The following is a 23,184-nucleotide window of genomic DNA, read 5'->3' as shown; positions in this document are numbered from 1 at the left end:
TTTATTTTACATTAAAGCCAAAGGACAAAAAACATTTTTTCCATGGTTCACGAGCACCACTGAGGATTAATGCACCAATGAAGTGTGTCTGCACTTTAAATGATAGGCTGTGTAATGGAACGTCCATGCAGCTTCAGTCGGAGTCAGCTGTAGCCTGGAGGTAGCACAGGTTTCTATTGTGCATCGCCTGCACAAGCTCCCATTGTTGTAATTATAGATTTACATAATGTGGAAAAATAATCTAAACCAATGTTCTTTTTTTTACATCTGTTTGGTTTCATATGGTGAAAACTATACCACACTGAGGCTGAATCAGATTAGTCACATGGTCCACTGTAGGCTTCAGCCTATAAAAGCTTAATTTAACACAGATGAGGGCCCGTAAATAACAATCAGCTGTTACTGGCATAGGAGATTATTCATATATAACCTATAAACCAATAAATATATAACTACTGTATTATGTAGTATGCTTTGGCCTTATTGATACTTTATTTAGACTGAAGTGTTAATAATAGTGTTGGTGCCATGTAAGTGATCAGAATCAGCAACTGAAACTATATCTCGCACTGCCCAGTGCTCTGGCGCCATCTAATGTCTCAATTTGAGATTGACTCTAAATATGAATCACAATGCAAGCACAGCATGTAGTCAGTTATCATTATTATTATGATTACAATCATTAAAATGATTATTAACAATAATATTATAATTCAACACGTGCTAGATCTTTTCAGTATTTATAAGAAAAGAAAACATACATATAATTGAAATTGAAAATATCAAGTGTATATGCTGAACCAGTGCCTGATATAAATATCAATATAAAATAAAGTTATGTTGTAAATAATAAAAGTAGTAATGTGAAATATTGCACACGATACATATAAAAAACAAAGTAATATAAGCGTTAATATTAAGTAATAAAATGTATAAAACAATAATATATTAGGTCAAAAAACTTTAAGTGAAAATAAAATAAAAGCATATTGTGTATTATATGGGAAGTAAACAAAATGTATAGAAAGTGTTTAGGATAATGCAGGACTAGAGCCTCGAAATAACAGTAGAAATGATAATAAACTAGGTTACATGAGACAATAGATTCATTCAAAAATGGCAATAAGTATAAATGACAATTGGAATACGCAATGTATAATATTGCAATGTATAATATTGCACATGATATTGATTTTAGTATATTTACCAAAATCTACAAGCACTCATCTAATTAAGGACCCTCGTTCACCTTCTAATGTTTTGCTGTCGATACATTATTACATAACATCATGCACCCCTCCCTAAGCGAGCACACAGCGCCACCGTGAGGCCAAGACGCATCAGTGCTGGAGGAGCTGGGCTGGGCATCAGCAGGAGCTCTGTCCACAATACTCCCACAGATCGGATGCTGATTGACCGTGGATCTCCCGTTGAGTGACATGTAAGCTCCTGTGTTTATTTACCTTTCTCTTTATTTGTGTGTTTATTCTAACGAGCCGGTGCTGGTGGAATCTGCTGCCTCCTCGGTTCTGACGGCGGAGACGGTGAAATGAGCATCGCGACAAGCCCAGGCTGTGTGTCGACCATAAAGAGGACAGGCGAAGCACAGACATCCGCCTCTTAACCTGGTTCCACAACGATACATGATGGTGATCGTTGTAAATGTGTGTTTTTGTCTCACAGAGACGTGCGTGAATGTCCTGCGCCGTGTGGATCAATACGCGTCGGATGGCAAATCGCTAATCAGCATCCACAGCAGACAGGCTCCACTGTAGCGAAGGTAGCGACTCTCAAAACCATATGCATTGTTTATTTGTATCCTCCATATCATTACATCACAGCAGTAGATCTTTATTAAACAAATGGACTCAGACGTGGCCTAACACGGGCTAATTTCCAGCCTCTCTCATTGGCCGACTCCAACCCATCATTAGCCTCCGCAGCCTCGCACGCACAGTGGATGTGTTGTCATTTGCAGAGGGAGGATTCATATCTGAGAGTGATGCTGCTGGGCCGTGTGCGGCCAAGAGGAAATCTGGGCCACAGCAGAAGCCCATGCCACAGAAAGGGTTAAGCACACAGTTATAGCCATGCATGCACACAGGCAGACACACAGAGAGAGAGAGAGAGAGAGAGAGAGAGAGAGAGAGAGAGAGAGAGAGAGAGAGGAGCTGCTGTCAGGTCCCATTGGAACTGAGCTGATGCACAAACAGGAGATATGACAAAGTGTGCATAATTAAATCCTGCTAATTCACCTATATGGCTGCTTCTCGAGCATGAGTCAGCAAGGCCCTGTGTGCAGATGGTGCTCCAGCAGAGGGATGACTGGCCCTGTGTCCCAGTGTAAAGAGCTGTTGTGCTAGTTTTTCGTGCACGGAGGAACCTCACAACTGCATCGAAATCATATAATGGAAAAAAGGGAAATACGTTGTTCTTGGAATCCTCTCTGTCCGACTGCCTCTTTCTGTTCCAAGTGCGACGGCATGTTTCTGAAAAGCCTCCGATCAATTTAGCTTCAATTCATTATTATCAATTCCACATAGCAAAATAGTTTTGGCATAGATCTGGGCCATACTGCCACACCGTCATCCGGCCCACATACAGCGTCAAATGATGTCACTTGGGCGGTCTGCTCCTGTTTGCCAGATCTGGGCCACAAGTAAGCCATAGCAATACCGCACGTCAACCAAAATCACCAAAGCTGGCCCAAATTTATTTTGTGCTATAATGTTATTGGGACACGTTAGGCTCACATCAACACCACACCTTGCTGAGAGCACCACGTGTTTGCCGGAAAAGGCCCACATTTATTTTAGGCCACATTTGCTACTTTACAACGACCCACATCTGGGTATATTGATCAGAACACAGAAATGCTATCTGTGTTCTGATCTCTCTCTTCTTAGTCATTCTCACTCCATCCTTCCTTCTTGTGAAATATCGAGCTCCTCCTCCTCTTTTCTGTTTGTGTTTTTTTACTCTTGGAGTTGGTGACCAGGGCTACTCCGCTGAGTTAATTTGATTTGCGAGTTAAGGAGGATGATGTGTGGAATTCTGTGAGCTGTGGGTTTTTACTCATGGTTCCCATTTCATGTTGTCATAACACAGGCCGAGATAAGCGCGTCAGTGTCCTCGGGTCATACCTGAAATAGCTGCAGTGCATATGACACATTCACACACACACACACACACACACAAACACACACACAAACATGCCCACACATACATTCACATACACACACACACATGCACCGATTAAACAGATGTTAAAGTAATGTGCGTGCTCTAATTGTATGAAGCTAAAGGCCTCATTCACAAGTTGTATTTGCATATCTTTTTTAACGATGGATGGATGATGGATGATGGCTGGATGATGGATGGATGGATCTAGGCAGTCTTAACGCTCTTCCTGTTTCCAGCAGGATGCATTAATGGTCAAAGGTGAGCTCACGAGGCAGAAATGAGTCTGACTTCCTGGTTCCTGGTGAGCGGCGGGGGGACGCGCCATCGTCTACCCAGGGAGATGATCTTTGTGGGGAGGGACGACTGCGAGCTCATGCTGCAGGTACGTGACTGTAGCCTGTAACAGCACTGGACGCAAGGCTTGGGAGCTGTCATCCATCATCCGCCTGGATGATGTTCTGAAGCAGTGCAGATTAGCATGGATTACATTGATTGACTGGATTTTGTGTGGTTTAGTCCCGCAGTGTGGACAAACAGCACGCCGTCGTCAACTATGAGCCAAACACCGACGAACACAAAGTCAAGGACCTGGGCAGCTTGAATGGGGTGAGTGTGTTGTTCATCTACCACTGTGCGTCTTTACTGCTTCATCTACTTACTGCTCAGAAAGCATGACACCATAACGTACATTAAACTGAATCTTAATATACAAACATATCCATAGGTACATTGAAATGGATTTTGGCCGCTGACATAATTCCCCCTGTCTGTACTGGCCCCTTCTCGAAGTGGAGGGTTGGGGAACAGAATCCACAGGCCTCGTTCTGCTGGAAAATAGATTCTGAAAGTCAGCTGAAGTTGTGTTTCCCCCGACAGTGTTTCCATGCTGATCTGTGGTGAAGGGAAAGCAGCACAAAGAGGCAAATGGAACCGTAACTCTGAAAGATACCTCCATGTTATGTTGACTTAGACTTTCCAAAACCTCAGGGTAGCTTCTCCTGAACCTTTCAATGTAATTGTGCACACAAGGTGAGGAGTGTTGATTTTGTTTTCCAGCACTTACAGACAAATCAAATTAGGGAGAGATCCTTTTAGGTCAGAACGGTGAAGAGGGACAAAGAACGTCTCAGTGTCTGTATGTGCATGTGAGACTACAACTGGGTGGTTAAACCCCCCCGTTGTTCCAAGACTCGATAGATCTATATTTAAATAATAACATGTTGGAGTTCACAGCATCACTATGGATCATGTTCTCAGAGTAATCATAAGCAAGAGCTGTGTTATCCTTTTAAAATAACTAAATAAGTGTGTTTTATGACTTTTGTCTAATATGTGTTACTTCTACGATCAGTCAAAATAAAGTGTACATTATTTTTTAAACATCCTTTTTTACAATGTTAAAGAAAGTTAAAAAAATCCATAGATCCGCCCCCTGGTCCAGAACCACACATATTTGTAATGGCTTCTCCCCTGACTCATACCAAATCTTTCCACCAAGTTCCATGGAAATCCATTCTGTTGCTTTCGTGTAATATTGCTAACTAACAAAGAAACAAACCGACAAGTGAAATCCTAACCTCCATGATGGAGTTCATTATAATTCGAATCATGAAATATCTGTTTAAAGTAAATAAGTTAAGGACTTTGTGTTAGCCTCCATTAAATCATTAAGTAACAAACACTAGTGAGATACATCAGCAGACCCTGAGCTTAAACTACAGTCATCTTTTACTTGCAGACATTCGTCAATGACGTGAGAATTCAGGAGCAGATCTACGTCACGCTGAAAACCGATGACAAACTGAGGTTTGGATACGATATCCTTTGAACGTGCTCTTGTCAGAACCCAGTGGGTGTCACTGCATAAGGTCAGTGAACACTGACAACACTGTAACCGTATATGTTCTTGAATGGCTGTGAATGCTAACTGCACTGTGAGCTGCTATATAATAGATGAGGCGATCAGTGCATGTTTCTCAACCCTGCGTAGAGCTCGCTGTCTTTTACTTTTCTTAACCTGCCTCACATACCAACCTGTTCACTGTGGTACGAGGAGAGATGCATATTCCCGAAGAAGCCCTGAAGGTCAGACGCTCCACTCCACAGTGCATGCAGTGACAAAACCTGTATCTGAAGTTTAGATCTTGACTGACAGTGTAAATACAGTGTGTCCGCTCACAGCAGGACAGCTGGATATCTTCTGTCCTTGTGGAAATAACAGAGAGACGGATTTTTGTCAAAGAGAACAAAGAGCTCTGCTGAACTGGAGAAGTTAATATCATGATTTATGATTCTGCCGTGTCATCACAGCGAACTGCCCAGGAAGCTGCAGCCAACACAGAATTTCAAGTAGCTCAACATAGTAATCAGTTTTAATATTCAGCGCTTCTCTTCAGTTATATTCTATTACAAAAACAAAAGAATGTTCTGTATATCCCTTGGTTGTAGCCCTGCCATTCTACATTATGCAGCATTTGCCTCCATCAGTTTAAACTCGCCTTGCCCTTGTCTCATCCGTCAGCACGAGAAATTCAGCAGCCAGCTTCAGCTGAACCAGAAGAGGCCTCCAAAAGGTGTAGCTTCTAAACCTGAGGTGAAACCTCCTGAAGCAGCGGCAGCACCAGTGTGCGAGGCGACCACCGATAAGCCCCCCGAGGCCAGCAGGACGGAGGACAAGACCACAGGTGAGCATCCAAGGACACGTTGCACAGTCCCTGGTTACAATAGTGCATCAGCTTATGAATGGCATAGTGTTGACCTTTCCTTTACAGGCCACAGCTACGTCAATGCACATCCCAATCTTGAGCTGCCGGAATCTTTACATATGCGTACACATGGCGTCTAGGCTGCAACTTAACCACTCCCCCCTATATGATTACATAGATATGATGGGAGTGATAAGCAAATACTTGTAAGCCCCCGTCGGAGCCTACAGGTGGATGCTGGGGTGGTGGAGGGGCTGAAGCAACTGGCAGCAATTCTGACGCAGCAGTGGGGCAAGCAATGGGAGTGATGGGGGGTTTTCTCTGCTTAAATAAACCGCCTTATAAGGTGGGTGTGTATTATAGATGATTGTGGAGAGTGAGGTATGTCACATGATGTATGTCACATGATTGGAGCAGCGCAGCTCGAGTTAGCTGCCTGAATAGGCGTCGCTCCATTTAGCACCTTTAAGAACAGGGATTTCAAAGTGTTTCGTCAGGCAAAGCAGGGGTAATGCTTAAAATGCAAGAAGACGACATCACATAAAAGCAAATATATACAAATAAAAAAGCATAACATATATAAAACATAACATAAAGAAAGAACGTCATCACATAAAGGCAAGTCTGTAAAATGGGTTTTCTGAAGTGATTTGAAAGAAGTCACAGAATCTGTGAGGCTTATCTCCTCATGCAGGTCAAAGCAGGGTCACCTTTACACTAAAGCCTCGACTTTTTTATCGGTGTTAGCTGTCAGAAGATTAACTGAGAAAAACTTTGTAAATTTCTGTGAATTTCTTGATTTTATGCTGTTAGTCAGACAGGCCAACCCATTTCAATTCCTGAATTTGAGCTCCAGAAAGTTTTTATTGTTATTTTTCAGTTTTCGAACAATTCAAAAATGAAATAATTAATCCATACATTAAAAATGTATGCAGTCATGTCATTCTCTTGTAAAACCAACCGACTTGTTGTATTTGCCAGGGGATGTATCAGCTTTGCAAAGGGGCACCCCCCTCTATGGCCAGCCTGCCTGGTGGGGAGATGGAGACCCTAATGGCCAACAACCAGGGAGGCCTGAGGACAAGGGCTCTGAGCAGAAGAGAGAAAAACCAGATTTTTCAAACTGCGCCTCGCAAACGACCTCCAGTCAGGAGCCGAGCTACTTTGAAATCCCAACCAAGGACACTCCCTCAGCCGGTAAGCTGAGCGGCGGGTCCCCCTCACGAGAACCAGAGGCTGACTCCTCTGCTGCTGTGGAGCCTGTTCATGGCCACGCCTCCTTCACCATCGAGTTCGACCCTGGGGCGTTGGCTAAAGTCCCCGTGAAAGATCGAGTTGCGAAGGTAGGGCCAGAGTCCAGGCCGCGTCCTAAACGACCTGTCGGGGAGGAGCTGAGTCCGCTGCAGACGGCCATGGTTGCGGCGGAGGTCAAAGTCGCTGACTGGCTGGCCCAGAACGAGCTGCCGCTGGCTCTCAAGGAGACGGTCGCAGAGGACGACGGGGAAAGTGTGAAGAGTGATGTTCCTGTCCAGCTAAAGAGTCTTAAAGGTGGGTGGGTGTGTTTGTGTGTGTGTGTGTGCAGCAGCTCTCACCATCGCGACCGAACATCACTTGCCTGGATGATATTTATTCCTGCTTATGAGGTTTAGGCTCTTTCTTACCCATGAACCTCTCTTTCTCCCGTACCAGGTAGTAAACATGAGGACGGCACACAGAGCGACTCAGAGAACGCACTCGGAGAGCAGCGGAGGGATCGTCCGTGGGGCCTCTGGGGCGGCGCAGGGATGAAGATCAGAGAGGGTCGAGCTAACGTGCCAGAGGGGCTCTTTGCGGAGGAGGACAGTCCTGCGCGCCGTCGCAAGTCTTCAACCTCCAAAGCTACAGGTGGATTCCTGGAGAGGCGATGCGGTTCGGCACCACAGCAGCAGAGCGCGCGTGACGAGTGCCAGCAGCATGGAGACGATTATAGCGACAGAGGGACCTATACCATCGACTTGGAGAATGGAGATCAGGAAGAGGAGGAGGCCAGGAAAATGATCGATAAGGTGCGGAAGAGGAAAGTTGCAATATGCTGAAGTGTTGAGTTTGCCTCTTTTATGTCAGAGAATAATTTGTGCGTGTGTGTATCGCAGGTGTTTGGTGTGGATCAGCAGGAGGCTGTGTGTGTGTCGAGGCCGGGGTCCGCTGACCAAAGAGAGAGAGTCACCTCCCAGAGGTCTGGGGGGATGGGAGACAGAGGGAAGCCTGGACGCATGGAGGCAGAGGTGCACATAGTCCCAGTCATTTTAAAGCCCGGTCAAAATGCTATGTGTATTTATGTCTCGTGTTATTGACAGAGGTTATTTTCTAATGTATACCTGCAATCTGTGTGGGACAAGATAAATCATTGAAAGAATAACAAACAGCCTCTGCTTCTGTGTTTAAATGCTGTCATTTTCCCTCTGGTATCTTTCGTGCTGTCTCTGTCCAGGTGCTATCTGAGGAACTGGTGGTGGGTGGGCCTCGCTGGGTCTCACAGTGGGCTACTTTGGCTGCCAGTCACATCAGGACAGATCCTGAGGGATCGGGAGGGGAGAGTCACGTCATGATTACAGAGGACAGAGGTGTGTAGGACCGTAAGCTCATCCGAGCAGGGAAGACTTATGGTTTTTGGTCGGTCGGCTCATTTGTAATATTACAGGGTTTCCATTGGGTCCTGAAAAGCTGAGAAATGAATAATCAGATTTTAGACTTGACTTAAGTACTTAAGTATGTTTAACTATTACGTACCAACACTTTTAGGTTGGTCTTCATTATGTTAAAGTTTAGATAATGCCTCTTCGGCTGTGCTTTAAAAGGATGTCTTACATAGTTTGTTTCTCAGAGATACAGGTATAAGCACAATGTAATAAAACTACAAACGTGACCGATATTAAACTGATAACTGGTCATCTACAAACACCCTGCTCTTACTGACCGTTCCACAGTAGGTTATGGGAAAGACTATACATCTTCTGTCTCTGCATCTAGTGTCTGACATAAAATGAGGTGTTGAGGTAATTCAGCTATAACTGCTATGGGGCAGTGTGAGGAATTCTGGGACCCTGATATTCCTTCATTTCCATCTCACTTGACATAGGTCTTCATTTTTATTCGTTGTGGTCTGAAAAAGTCTTGAATTTAACTTGTTGAAACCTGCGGAAATCCTGTATCAGCTAAAAGTTTCCAATTCTGTTGAATTTAGTCATTTTTCCTTTTCCTGACAGTTTGACATTTGCAGGAGAAATAACACAGTCTTCCTTGTACAAATGGAAAGTTTAACTCATGGACACTGCAGCTAAAAACTCATCATTCAAATGACCAGTGGATTATTGTGGCTAATGTTAGCAAGATTTGGATAAATTGCTATGTAACTAGGTTTACATTATGGTAATGTAACAAAGTGCTATTACTGGACTACCTTAGGTAATGTTACGCTGCTCTGAGGTTAGTGAACGAAAGAACACATTCCCATTGAGGCTTATGTTTATGACCCTTACCCATATTTGTCAGTTTCAGGATAGTCCACTAATAATCGATTTTCTCTCCATTCAGCTGAAATAAGTGAGTCCAGCCACTCAGCTTCCTTTGCCTCCTCAGGCTACACGGAGCGTAAGAGGAGGACCCTACCCCAGCCGCCCGGTGAGGAGCTCACCCTGGGAAGAAGGACTCCGGGGTCAGGCCTGCGTACAGACATGGGGGAGAAACAGGACACAGAGCTACAGGAGAAGGAAAACCAAGACGAGAAGATGGTCAGGGGGAAAAGTCACCCCTGTGGAGGCGTGGGTAGTCACGGCGGGAGCCCGAGTCGCTCCTCACCAGCCAAGTCATTGGACAGTGGTGGTGGGAGATCGGCCCAGCCAGGCGTGTTGACTAAGCTTCCCCCTCGTCCATTAACCAGTGGCGAGAGGAGAATGGAGGAGGCGAGGAAGAGGAAAAAGGAGGAGGAGAAGGCGAGGGAGAGTGTCGGGAAACCGTTGTTTAGGCAGGAGAGTTTTACTGTGGAGAAACCAAGCACCAACGTGCCCAACGAGCTCATTCCACGTATTGATGGACTGACAGGCAGCAGAACTCAGAGTAGGGAGACTGGCATCGATGGCGGCACAGTGCAGAAGGACTCCGAGGCCGTGGCAGCCTTTTTAGAGACCACTATTTCAGACCAGGGTGATCCACCAAGTCAGTCCATCGAAGGCTCCATGTCACCAGAGTCGGACGTGGACACAACCAGCACAGTGAGCCAGGCTGATGGGGCGAGGAGAGTTGTCCAAAGACGCAGGATCCTTGGTGGACAGCAGAAGGAAAAAACAATAGTGTGCTCATCCAGCAAGAGACCTACAGGAGGCAAAGAGAGTCAGGACAGGAGGGTCAAGACTAGAACATCTGGCCCTCCGCCACGCAGTCGCCCCTGGACTTCCCTGGACCTCACTGACGATGACGTCAACTCCAACTCCCTCCCTTCAGACTCCCAGCCCACCAGGAACTCACATCCCAGAGCACAGACAGTGGGGGCAAGCACCAAGTCCAGTCGGGCTAAGGTCTCCCAAACCCCTGCCTCTTCTGCAACGAGTAAAACCATCAGTGCCCCCAAGCCAAGGCCCACCAGGTCGTCCCTACTGAGACGAGCCCGGATGGGGGATTCATCAGACACCGAGCCGGCTGATATCGACCGGATGTCAATAGCCTCTGAGGCCTCCACCGCTAGTTCCACATCCAGGACTGGGATGGCAAGAAGGGGAATGTCCAGGATAGAGGCTTTGGCACAGCCGAGGAGGCCGAGGGTGGGCTCCCCGTCAGCCCAGAGCGACTCAGAGGCCACTGTGACAAGGAGTAGAGGTCTGGGGGCCCGCAGCGTGGCAGGAGATTATAATATCAGACAAGGACTAAGAGGACCCAATGCGGCGTCAGTGCCTGGACCAAGAGCCAGGGCGAACAGCGCCTCCAAGCTTCCTGACAAGAGTAGAGCTGGCTCTACGTATGGACATGTCACGCCTGCATGTAAGTGTTTATAAGAAAATCTCCTCAGTCGATATTTCAATGAAAGCTTCCACTTTCTAAAATTGCTATCTTTTTTAAATATGCAATTTTTGGGATAGAAAAGATTGCAAGCACCATACCAGTGCAATAACTTCTACCTAACACCAATCATTTATCTATATGTAATATCCATGTTTGTTTTTTATGTTTGTTCTGCTGAAACTGATCAAGTTATACTCTTGCTATAAAGGGAATAAATCTATCTATCTATTGAAAATGCTATTCTTTCCTCAGCTGGCACACGATGGCGCCGCGTGCCCGTTGAGTACGCCTCAACCTCGGAGGACGATTACGGCTCGAACCGCCACGTTTCCAAGCAGGGCAGCACACAGACGTTTCTGTCAACTCGAGTGGCCCAGCTTGGGGGTTCGGCTCCAGCTACCCCCAATCCTGCCGGCCTGACTGGCCCGAAGCAGCACTCCAGAGAGCAGGACGAGTACATGAGAGACTGGACAGCACACAGCGAGGAAATAGCCAGGTAGGGGAGAGCGGGGTAATGTGAGACATTTTTTACATTTTCTCCCCTCTAGGCGAGCTAAAATGATATATCAGTAAAATTTACACATTTCCCATTAATTCAGGATGTTTTCTATCAATGGAAATGATCAGAATGTCTTCAGGACAAAGGGCAGTGAAAATATGATTGTTTTTTTAAAAAGTGGTCTGGTTTCTCACTTTACCCCAGCTACGGGGTAAAGTGAGACAGACCAGAGAAATCACGGGGGTAAAGTGATCCACTTACTTTTTCTACTTTAAAACTACCATAACAACACATGTTGTAGTAGTTAAAATCCCGACAGCTAGATTGACAACCACACATTCCAAAACTAATATCGGACTAGTAACAGAATCATGGAGATTGGTCAATTAAGCACATTTATGATTATTATGATTCATGTGATCTCTTGCACACCCTAGCTTACCGGCACATTGTTTCTCTGTCCAATTGGCAGGGACAGGGATATTGTTTTTCTCTGCGTACTCAAATGCCAGTTCACAGCACTTAACTGGAGCAAGGCCATTGAACTGGTCAGCTAGTTGTTTTAAGTGTTTGGCAAGCTCCTCCTCCATCTCATCTGTGAATATTCTCTTTACCTCAGCTACTGCACCCCAGGCTAATGATTTTACTTTCTCTTTCTCTTTTTTCTTTATGAATCTTTTGAGGGTTGTCTTATCAATATTTCTATCCCTTCCAGCTTTTCTTAAGGACTTCTTTCCTTGCATGACCTCAGAGGCTGCACTCTCCATCTCTGTGAGGGGTGTTTGGCTCCAGGTTGTCTTCCTGGTGTATAGTTTCTTGGCTTTTCTTATGTTTATGACATTAAATAAAAAATATATAATGTAACATAACACTAAAATATGTTTAAGACTAAACTTAACATGTGCTTCATGTCTCACTTTACCCCACAGCATTTGTCTCACTTTACCCCACAGCCACCATTTTAGAAAAAACAACATCTCTTAGCAATTCAGGCTAATCTTCAGCTAGCATCGATCACATGGTTCATCAACATGTATGATATAAGTTTTTCTACCTGAATCTATTTGTTTTGACACAACAGTTGATTAAGTTCAAACAAGAAAATTTACTTTTACATGCAAAAAACACATTTTTGTGAAAAAACACTTTCCACAGCACCAACACCAACTTCTCCTTCATGGCAAGGGGGGCAATGGGAGGGGCTTGAAAACATAATGGTCATATGACCACAAATGTGTTGCGTTGCCTAGATACAGGGGGTGTCTCACATTACCCGATGTCCCAGATTACCCCGCTCTCCCCTACACAAATGAGAGAAACTCAAATGTACAGTGCCTTGCATAAGTATTCACCCCCCTTGGACTTTTTCCCATTATGTACTGTTACTAACTGGAATTAAAATAGACTTAAATAAACTTTTTCCCGTTTGATCAACAAAACATGCATAGTACTTTGGAGGTGCAAAATACATTTTATTGTGAGAGAAACAATAATGAGAACAAAAAAGTTGACATCTGTTCGGTGCATAAGTATTCACCCCCCTGTGTCAATACTTGGTAGAACCCCCTTTCGCTGCAATTACAGCTGCAAGTCTTTTGGGGTATGTCTCTACCAGCTTTGCACATCTAGAGATGGAAAGGTTTGTCCATTCTTCTTGGCAAAAAAGATGAAGCTCAGTCAGATTGGATGGAGACCGTCTGTGAACCGCAATCTTCAAGTCTTGCCATAGATTCTCTATTGGATTGAGGTCTGGGCTTTGACTGGGCCATTTTAAGACATTAACATTCTTTAATCCAAACCATTCCTTTGTAGCTCTGGCTGTATGTTTAGGGTCATTGCCCTGCTGGAAGATGAACCTCTGCCCCAGTCTCAAGTCTTTTGCAGACTGCATCAGATTTTCTTCAAGGATTTCCCTGTATTTGGCTCCATCCATCTTTCCCTCTATTCTGACCAGTTTCCCTGTACCTGCTGAAGAGAAGCATCCCCCCAGCATGATGCTACCACCACCATGTTTCACTGTTGGGATGGTGTGCTCAGGGTGATGGGCAGTGTTGGGTTGTCGCCACACATAGCGTTTTGCATTGAGGCCAAAAAGTTCAATTTTGGTCTCATCTGACCAGAGCACCTTCTTCCACATGTTTGCTGTGTCTCCCACATGGCTTCTGGCAAACTCCAAACGGGATTTTTTATGGATCCCTTTCAACAATGGCTTTCTTCTTGCCACTCTTCCATAAAGGCCAGATTTGTGGAGTAGACGACTAATAGTTGTCCTGTGGACAGATTCTCCCACCTCAGCTGTGGATCTCTGCAACTCCTCCAGAGTAACCATGGGCCTCCTGGTTGCTTCTCTGATTAATTTTCTCCTTGTCCGACTCTTCAGTTTGGGTGGACGGCCTCCTCTAGGTAGGTTTGCGGTTGTGCCATATTCTTTCCATTTTCTTATGATGGATTTTATGGTGCTCAGAGAGATGTTCAAAGCTCTGGATATTTTTTTATAACCTAACCCTGCTTCATATTTCTCCACAACTGTATCCCTGACCTGTTTGGTGAGCTCCTTGGTCTTCATGATGCTGTTTGTTCAGTAATGATCTCCAACAAACTCTGAGTCCGTCACAGAACAGGTGTATTTATACTGAGATTAAATTGCAGACAGGTGGACCCTATTTACTAATTATGTGACTTGCAAATGTGACTTGTGAATGCAATTGGTCGCACCAGATCTTTGTTAGGGGTTTCACAGTAAAGGGGGTGAATACATATGCACTCAACACTTTTCAGATTTTTATTTGTAAATAATTGTGAAATCCATGTAATATTTCCCCCCACTTCCAAATGATGCACTATTTTGTGTTGGTCCATTACATAAACTCACGATGAAATAAATTTTAATCTGTGGTTATACCATGACAAAATGTAGAAAAGTCCAAAGGGGGTGAATACTTATGCAAGGCACTGTAGCTGGAGAGCAGCGATGAGTCACGATAGCTGTACTAGAATATACTGCTTCTGCTGTTGTTAAAATTTCAGTTAAGATTTTCTGTATCCTGTTGTGCTTTCTATTTGAAAATCTCTGAGAAACCTTGGAGAAACTATTACAGAAAGCCAGGAAGAAAGATATCCTACATGGATATCAATGATTTGTATTTGTTCATCAGGATCAGCCAGGACCTTGCCAAAGACCTTGCCATGCTCGCCAGAGAAATCCACGATGTGGCAGGAGAGATCGACTCAGTCAGCCCTGCAGCCACTGATCCAGGACCTTTGGTAAAGTCAACACATTCTACAAAACCAAAGATCAGCAGAGGTTTCTTTATCTGCTGCACTTGATCATTATAGAATGTATTTGTTTTTCTTTACCATGTGCCACCCATATTAAATGTAATGATACAAACATTCCTCATACCAGAGGTTATGTCAAAATATAATTCTTTGATGTGTCGTGATTCTGATTTAGATGGAGGAGGGGGTTTTCGATGACAGCTCGGACCTCGTTGGTCCCTCGGCAGATCTTGGACCCAACGGGCGCTCCGTAGAGCTGCGGCCCCGAGCTTCTCGTGGACAGAGCTCCCGCTCCATCCGCAGACAGACATGGAACAGAGAGGATGTGAGTCTGGGCTTCAGTATTCAGCACTGCTCTATCTTTAAAAGTGTGAGACCAATCCCCTCCCAGGTAGACACAGACAAGCTAATACATGTACATGCCTTTATCTCCAGCAGGCTGGACTGCTGTAACACTGTTCTGTCTGGTGTGTCTACTGAATGCCTTTGCTTCATCTTACCGTGTGGACATGCTTGAAAAAAACATATGCCTGCTCGGTCCCTGAGATCCTCTGACTGAAACCTTTTTGTTGTCTCTGATGTCAGAACTAAAAAGCACAGAGAACCAGACTTTATTAATTACACCACTAAACTATGGAGCACTTTCTCCGCACATCTTAGACTCTAAATGTGATGACAGATTCAAAAGACACCTTAAGACACGTCTTTTTCACAATAGCCTTCTACTGACGTGCTGTTTTTTTTTTGTTGCTTTATCTCATACTCCTAAAAAAACGTTTTACCTAATGGCTGTTTTATCCTGGCCAATGTTAGCTTACCCTGCTATTTATATTTAATTTGATCCTTATTTTGTTTTATTAAAGTGTTGTCATTGCTTTCACATTTAGTACTAAGTCTTGTATTTTAGGCCTGAACTGTTCCGTATAAATACAGTCTATTATTTGTATTTATTATAAAGTGGAAACAGTTGAGCCTAGCCCGGCATTCAATTCACCTCCATTATTTGGTTTATGAAGACAGTGGTGCACAGTTAGAAGATATCAACTAAACTCTTGCTGCAAAAGACTGCCACTAGAGGGAGCTTCCTACATGCCAACTTCACTCCCTCCTCAGCAGACAAAACTCTTCAGCTTCTGATTGGACAAAAATCAAAGCCTGAGATGATATAAAATACTTTTTATAATATGGCTCTTATTTGGCTTATTCAGCTTCTGTGGTTTCATACTAAGGTTACACCATATACGTTACGTAGTCATTACACTCTGTTAAATAAGAGTTGTGTTTCTTTATATCAACCATCAGGCGGTGCTAGACGGTTTATTCCTAGCGTCTGTGACTCAACTGTCGACCAGGATACGTCAGTCTGTTGACAGAACAGGCTGCAAAATCAGGTGAGCATCCATCAGACAGGACAAGGCATTATTGTATCGTAAACCATGTGAATTTAATACACACCACACTCAGAAAACTGCAAATGCAAGGTAGATTTGCCAAACGTGAACATACTGTATATTGTTTGAAGTTTCCTGTCTGTTTTATGTTGGAACTGGGTTAACAAGCAGAGTTTGAGTGGCACATCACAAAGGTTTACTCTGACAACCACTCACTTATCTTATTATAACTCACAGGATGACAACTCAAAGGCCTTTTTTTCATTCTACAATCTGCAGACACTGCCTGAATTAAATCACTTTAGCAGTCCACTAACAAGAGCAGTCAACAATCAAGAGCTATATTAAACATTTCTTTCACATCTTTTACTTTCATCTATTTTGGTACCTGCCTGCCCTCCAGGATCCTCTTCAAGGATAGAGAGCGGAAATGGGAAGAGATTGAGAGCAAGCTGCAGGTGGAGCACGACTCCTTGCTCCAGAAGACCTCCAACAAGGTGACAGCAAGTGAACTCCTTACACCGTCTCTTTTATCTAGTAATGGACTCTGAAGTAGACATTACAGCAATATTTACATCCACACTAGCAGCAAAGGTTTTTGAGTAGTCTGGGGTTTGTTCAGTTCAGGATGAGTTCTTATGTGCTCTCCTGGGGTTTTCTTGAGTGTTCCCATGATATTGACATTTGGGGTTTTAAATTAACCCCAAATTCAGTGTCGAATCTGTTTAGTTCAGGGTAAACCGACTTAGCAAATCCCGAGTTAGAGTATTAGTTGTGATTGACGTTGCCATGAACACGCTGTTGATGTAATCAACTGTCACATTGATGAGTCTCAGCCGCTGCTGCCGCTGAAGGGTACTGGTCACCTATTTATTCAAACGTTGCTAATATTTAATTTATTGTTGATCCAAACTCGACACTGCACTTTCTGTGGCCCTCAGCGATACTCCTGCCAAGTGTGAAGCCAATAGGATAAGCAGTCTGCGAGATGTACGAGTCTCAGACAGACAGAGACAAAGATTTCTGGAATTAGTAGATAGATGTCTCAACAACTGTGGGATATAATCACTTAACTTAGACCACCATCAGGTCTAAATCTCACTTTTTCCACTTTTTGTCCGCACAATATTATTAACATTCCCATAAGCCTTGACTATACTTCATGTTTAGTGCTAATTAGTTAGCTTTTTTTTCTGTCTTGTTTCAGAAAATGTGTGGTAATGATTTCCCTGCAGGCTCAAAATCTGCTTTGTTTCTCTGTAATAACAAGATAGATCAATATCGTTGCCCTTTTCCACCCGAACAATCTCAAAGTCCTGCGGTGCCTGCGCAAAAGAAACAAACTAATAACAATGCCAATGTAAAGTAATAAAGTGTTTGTGTGCTTGTGTGAGTGTGTGCATGTGCGTGCATGCATACAAAATAACTCAACAAAGCATTAATAGATTGTCACGAAACTTTGTGTGAATATTACTTTCCCTTTAGAGTTGATCAGTGTGGATATGGGTGTGGAGGACACCCCTGCAGTAGAGAACTGTGTGCTTGTTGTGGCACACAGCAAAAGTATCTACCAAGTTTATGCTGCTTGTCGGTCGAAGGCCGTAACATCTTAATGGATGAATTTTTGGTCATTTTGGTTTATCCCTCTACAAATTGCCTACTGGCTCGTAGACATATAACATCGATATCATTGTATTACTTTGTCAGCATTAGGTGTTTGGGATTGTTCAGATGGGAAGTAGAAGGATTTTCAGCCATCTTTCCCCCCCCCTCAAATGAAAGCAATATGCTTCTGTATATTTGACTATAATGTGCTGATGTTTTTGGAAGAAAAAGGACAGCAAAAGGTATCGACTGCTCTTCGACTGCACTATTTTGAAACTCAATCCAATGCATTTTTATTCGGTCATCAGAATAAAGGAATATCAGGAAAGTCTAAACAGCCTAATCGTTGCATTTTCCTATTATGCTGGCAGAAATGCATTTTGTGCACATTTTGCCTTAGAGTTTATCTATACCAGTAATTCATTAGCTTTTCAAAGGAATTGAATAATACCGTACAGTTTCAAATCCTTCACAAACCAGACAATATGTGATTAATTACTGGAGCAATCACAGAGAGTGCTGACGGTGTCAAAGCCGTCTGAGGGGATCAAACCCAAGATACTTTTTTTGGAGAGCAAAAGGAAAAAGAAAAAGACTTATGAGCTGTTGTTAAGGGTATAAAAAGTTAGAGTCCACAAAATGTCTGCCTCTCCCGGAGCAGGCTCATAAATCGTGCCTTTAACCCAGCGTGGCCTCGTTTGAACCCCTGAAAAGATATGTCTACCCACGGCACAAGTCACAGGGCTCATAAAGCATGGCTGAGGGCAAACGGCTCCAAACTTATTCCTGCAGCAACGAGGAGCTGAATCCAGGCAATTTATTCGCTCAATCACATCCTAGACCGACCTTAATTTTTCATTTCTGTTCTCCTAACAGGAGATTTCACACATTCTTCAGGACCTGAAGAGAGTGGAACGACAGCTGCTAGGTATCGGATGCTTTTCTTTAGTGTTCACAGGTTCCCAACATAGAAAGGCTAAAGTGATATTCAAACACAACCATTTTTTAATTTTTATTTAACAGTCATCGACATGATGGTTGACCCGGACGGCACCCTGGACGCCCTGACCTCCCTGGGCATCACCAGTCCTCTTGCTGACCAGAAGCTCAGCCCTGGGTCTCAGCAGGAGCCGTCGCACCCTGGAGCTGAAGCTTTGTCCGGCTCGCACTTATCCTCCAGGCCTGAAGGAGTGACCTCTGAAGCCTGTATATCCTCAGACCACGCTGAGGTAACAGGGCGAGACCCAGGCCCCCAGCAGAGCCCCCGATCCTACAACTGACTCACTATGGACATAATTCAGAGAATGCACCCCTTATTTTAGGCAGTACACTGAGCTTAGCTTGGTGTGAGGTTATTGTCTCGGTTTCAGTCCGGAAACAGGAGGGTGATGTTTATCATGTGGTAAAGACTGAGTGTCATCTGTCTGCCAAACTGAATCATGTTACTGTTAAAGTCCTAAATAGCAGCTCTTAGGATGTGAGATACACAGTATGAAAACACGTCAGCATTAATGGGGGCTACGATATAACATGCATTAACCCATCTGTGTTTTTGTGTTGCAGCTAATCCTTATTACCCTTGAACTCATTTGAAAAAAAGGACAGATGTAGAAAACGTTGAAGATGACAGGACGTGATGTTAAAAGTTGACTTTGAAAATTCCTGCTTAGATCCAGTTTCCGCGTTTTCTTCATATATCAAAGCATCTCTGACTTTTGCCAAAGGTGAAACACAGTCATGCCAATTAATTACCTTCAAATCTTCGCATAGGATTCATATCAAAATCAAAGTTTGTCAGTCAGGAGTCCTTGGGCCAATGCATGGAACGATGCAATGGATTCAGCAGAGCTTTGTGTGACAAACGTTCTTTAATCCTGCCATAGAATTATTTATTGAAAATATATATTGTTGGCCTGTTGCAAATGCGACCCCCAAGCTTATCCCAGTAATGATTTTCCATTTTTAAAAAGCCATAGTGCTTATTTGTTGGAAAAGAACTGGGTGTGTACAGTATGTACCTGTGTAAATGTTTCTTATAGTTAAATTTAAAACTCTTATCCATGCCTTTTTAAATTTTGGTGATGTCATTTAAATCAAGTGAAGACAAAGAGACCCTGTGTGTAGATACCAAATCAAATGTAGCTCCCAGAAAAACATGCTTTTCCTCTTCCAAATGTATTTTGTCACAAGTGCCCTGGAAAAAACAATCAGAATAGAGAGAAGAGACGCTACAGGAGATGTATATATATAGAGAGAAAGAGAGAGAGAGAGAGAGAGAGCGGAACTTGTTTCTTTGCACATTTCAAAGCTGATATTTAGTACATTATCTCCTCTCTGAGGGAATAGGACATGACGTGCCCCCATGACGCTCCTTTATCATGTCGGTGTCCTCGACCAAAAACAAAGCAGGGTTTAAAACCAGCCGTCTGTCCACGAGCGTTTTGTCCAGTTTCTGTCTGATCACAAACAAACTGTGGTGTTTGAACCAGCATTGACAGGAGCTGAGCCTCCAACTCCTGCAGCTGCATTTTATCACCAACCGATGCAATGGAAGGACGGGCGACTGTGACGACTGTAGGTTTTTCCAATGTCTTGCCTCATACCGATGTTTACACATGAATGTAACCTGATCAGAACTGTTGAAAACATTTTAGCCAAAACAACTTTAATAGTAAAGATTAATGACTGCATTTTGTGCTCTGCGCTCTGTACTTTGTCTTAAATTCTGTTAGAGCCTTTTGGAGAATATTTGTTTGGATGTTTTGTATGAATTTTATTTCCTTTTTATTTAATTAACCTTTTTCTTTGTAACAATGTTGACCTTGCAATACCTGTGTCTCATTTCCAATAAAATGCATGATAATCTTAGACTATTTGTTCTTGGCTTTTTTTTATATACAATCGAATGTTCTGTTCTCTTTGTCTGTGTTAATGCTCTGGAGCAACTTCATGATTATTCCTGGTTATTAGTGAGTCCTCCTCAACCAGTTCTATAATATAAGGACACATTTTATTGTTTGTGTGCTGGACGTTGTATGCTGATCTTTTTAAAAACAGTCTGTGGTGTAGTGTGAAGTTTTAAAACTTTACGTTCATCCTGCCTGGTTTATGTGCACCGAAGACGGTTTTCCTGAATGAAACATAATTTGCTTCGTCACTGTTCACATGTGGGGTCTATTAAGTAATCAATAGCATCTTCAGACTTCAGTTCTAATCATTTTAAAATAAAAGTTCACTATTTCAGGTTGATATAAACCATTGCAGCAACACAACGCGTATTGTGATAGTACTTACAAAGAAAAGGTGATTCTATGTTGTTGCCATGACAGAGATCAGCACCTTGACAACTATAAATGTCTGTGTTAGTCCAATTGGATGAAATATAAATAACCATATTATCAAAATGATCTGGCCGCGATCTTGACCCGTGGTTCGACCCAGTTGCTGACTGCAGATGTAGTTTGTCTGAGGACGTAGAAGAAGATTCAACTGGGTCCACCGACTGAGTGTCACGGTACCCCTCTCCCACCACCAGACCAGAACACCTTTTTATTCCATTTCAATTCATATGAATGTATCACATGTTCAAATTGAAAGAAACTCTGAACTTCACTTCCCAGGACCACCAAGAATAATACATCTATTAAATATGAGGTATCATTAAAAATGCCATGTGGGGTTTTGTTCCTGTTTACATTCAATTACTCCGAAAAATGCATTGTGTGTGCCCTTGATGTCTAACAAATGAATGTGTTCTTTTTCATTTGACAGCTACATTGTTTACTTTCAGGTTTCCATCCTCGCAGGCTTCTTGTTAACGTGATACACAGTTTTTACAGCAGCACAAAATTGCTTGTAAACAGAGGTGGCATTAATCAAGCTTCTGTGTTATGAAGTCACTGAACTAATGAATGTGATCATGTCAAAAGGGTTAGAGGTTGATCAGTGGATAGTGTGAGATCATTACCAGGCATTTGTATAACAACAACTCTGTGTGAAAGTGTACACATTTTGTCTTCTTGCTTCTGCCTGACAGCAAACAAAACGTGGAGCCACACATGATAAAATCATTAATACAGACAAACAAAAACCACAGGGGAACACAAGATGAATATTCTACCCACTTTAACTCTACCTGCTCGATCAGCACCAAAATTGAGCCTTAAAAAACAGACAAGACATTGCTTGTTGGTGAACATAGTAACTATTAGCTCAAGCAAAATGATTCCCTTGGGAGCTGGTAGAAATAAATAAAAGAGGAGTGAATAATGGACTTAAATCAGCAGGGTGAACAGAAACATGGTGTCACGTTTTGTTTGGACCCCAAAGCAGCGATTGACAGGTAGGTTTATTGCTCAACAAAAAGCTAAAGGAGCAGGCAGTGCAGGCAGAGAGCAGGCTTGCTATAGATTCAAGGGGCGGCCCGAGGGATGAGCACATGGAAAACCCAGCTGAAAACAGGTTAATACAAAAAACACAAGCTAAACGATAAGGCACTTAAAAAATACTGAAGAATCACTGAGAGGAGGAACACAGAGCAGTACAGATCGATACTGAATCATCTGGCACAGCGGAGGAGAGCAGACCAGGCTTTTATAGTCAGGTTGATGAGCTGAGTGGAAGCAGGCGTGGCTTGTCTGCTGCAGGAGAAGCCAGCCACACCCCCAGCCACACACATTCCCTGCATGATAAAGAACAGAAAGGGAGGGGGGGAAGAGAAAGAGAACAACAAATCAAAAAACAAAACCTAAACAGAATCATCACACGTGAACCTATATTAATGGAAATGTTACTGCTCTTTGGAATTGGAAACTACGTTACCTGTTCAGGTTGAATAGATGAAAGTTGTGTTTCCAGTCCCCCTGTTTCCCCAAGAAAAAGAACAGACTGCAAGAAATCATTTGTTGCCATTAGTGGATATAATAAAGTACATTTACTTTGTTCTTCTTGTTTTTCAAGTATTTGTACTTCGCTTAAGTATATATTTCACTTTCAACCCATTACAAAAATCTGCAAACAGCTGTGCTTGCAAAAAAAATGTTAACATAACATTAGTAAGTGAGTTTTGACAAACCTGATTCGTCAATCTCTGGTATGCTCATCACTCCATTGACGCCTCCACTTCTTCATCTTCATCACCTCGGAATCTCCACCCGCTCCCCCTCCCTGTTTGGCCCCTCCCTCACTTTTTGAGCCGCAGCACTAATAATTGTAGGTCTCCAGATATTCTGCTCCACTTCCCTAATCCTGGAAGCTGTGTCAGGGGTTTTCCTCCCTTGCGAGCAACATATAGCGCAGAGACCTGCTGGCAAACATCAGCACTGATGCCGATGTTCACCTTAGTGGGAACACTTTATCTGAATTGCTCCCGCTTATTTCCATTAGGTCCAGGTTCCCTGTTGGCCTTGTTACCTCACTCACACTGCTTGAATTTGTTGCATATGAATAAAATGTTCCTATCACTGCAGCTTTCTTACCTCTGGGATGT

At 43.3% G+C, this 23,184-nt stretch overlaps 1 protein-coding gene across 1 annotated transcript; it reads left to right on the top strand.

Moving 5' to 3' along the window:
• The first annotated feature begins 1,337 nt into the window (after nt 1–1,337).
• On the top strand, nt 1,338–19,279 carry cep170ab (centrosomal protein 170Ab). Its single transcript, XM_053418205.1, has 20 exons — nt 1,338–1,441; nt 1,684–1,780; nt 3,423–3,565; nt 3,700–3,789; nt 4,922–5,000; nt 5,210–5,268; nt 5,705–5,867; nt 6,870–7,436; nt 7,578–7,933; nt 8,021–8,152; nt 8,359–8,491; nt 9,462–10,901; nt 11,175–11,418; nt 14,577–14,685; nt 14,876–15,025; nt 16,003–16,091; nt 16,495–16,588; nt 18,573–18,624; nt 18,720–18,902; nt 19,260–19,279. Exons 3-20 carry the CDS (start codon nt 3,461–3,463, stop codon nt 19,277–19,279), a joined length of 4,065 nt encoding a protein of 1,354 aa, XP_053274180.1. The 5' UTR covers nt 1,338–1,441; nt 1,684–1,780; nt 3,423–3,460.
• The last annotated feature ends 3,905 nt before the right edge of the window (nt 19,280–23,184 follow it).

The sequence above is a fragment of the Pleuronectes platessa genome, chromosome 3 (genome assembly GCF_947347685.1).
Source record: "Pleuronectes platessa chromosome 3, fPlePla1.1, whole genome shotgun sequence".
Classification (NCBI taxonomy): domain Eukaryota; kingdom Metazoa; phylum Chordata; class Actinopteri; order Pleuronectiformes; family Pleuronectidae; genus Pleuronectes; species Pleuronectes platessa.
Note: the sequence above shows the minus strand (reverse complement) of the source record. Positions and strands in the feature narration are given on the sequence as shown.

Coding starts and splice junctions, on each gene's coding strand:
- cep170ab (XM_053418205.1), top strand. CDS start 3,461: ATGAGTCTGACTTCCTGGTTCCTGGTGAGCGGCGGGGGGACGCGCCAT. Junction 10,902..11,174: donor TGGACATGTCACGCCTGCAT/GTAAGTGTTTAT, acceptor TTCTTTCCTCAG/CTGGCACACGATGGCGCCGC. Junction 11,419..14,576: donor CACAGCGAGGAAATAGCCAG/GTAGGGGAGAGC, acceptor TTTGTTCATCAG/GATCAGCCAGGACCTTGCCA.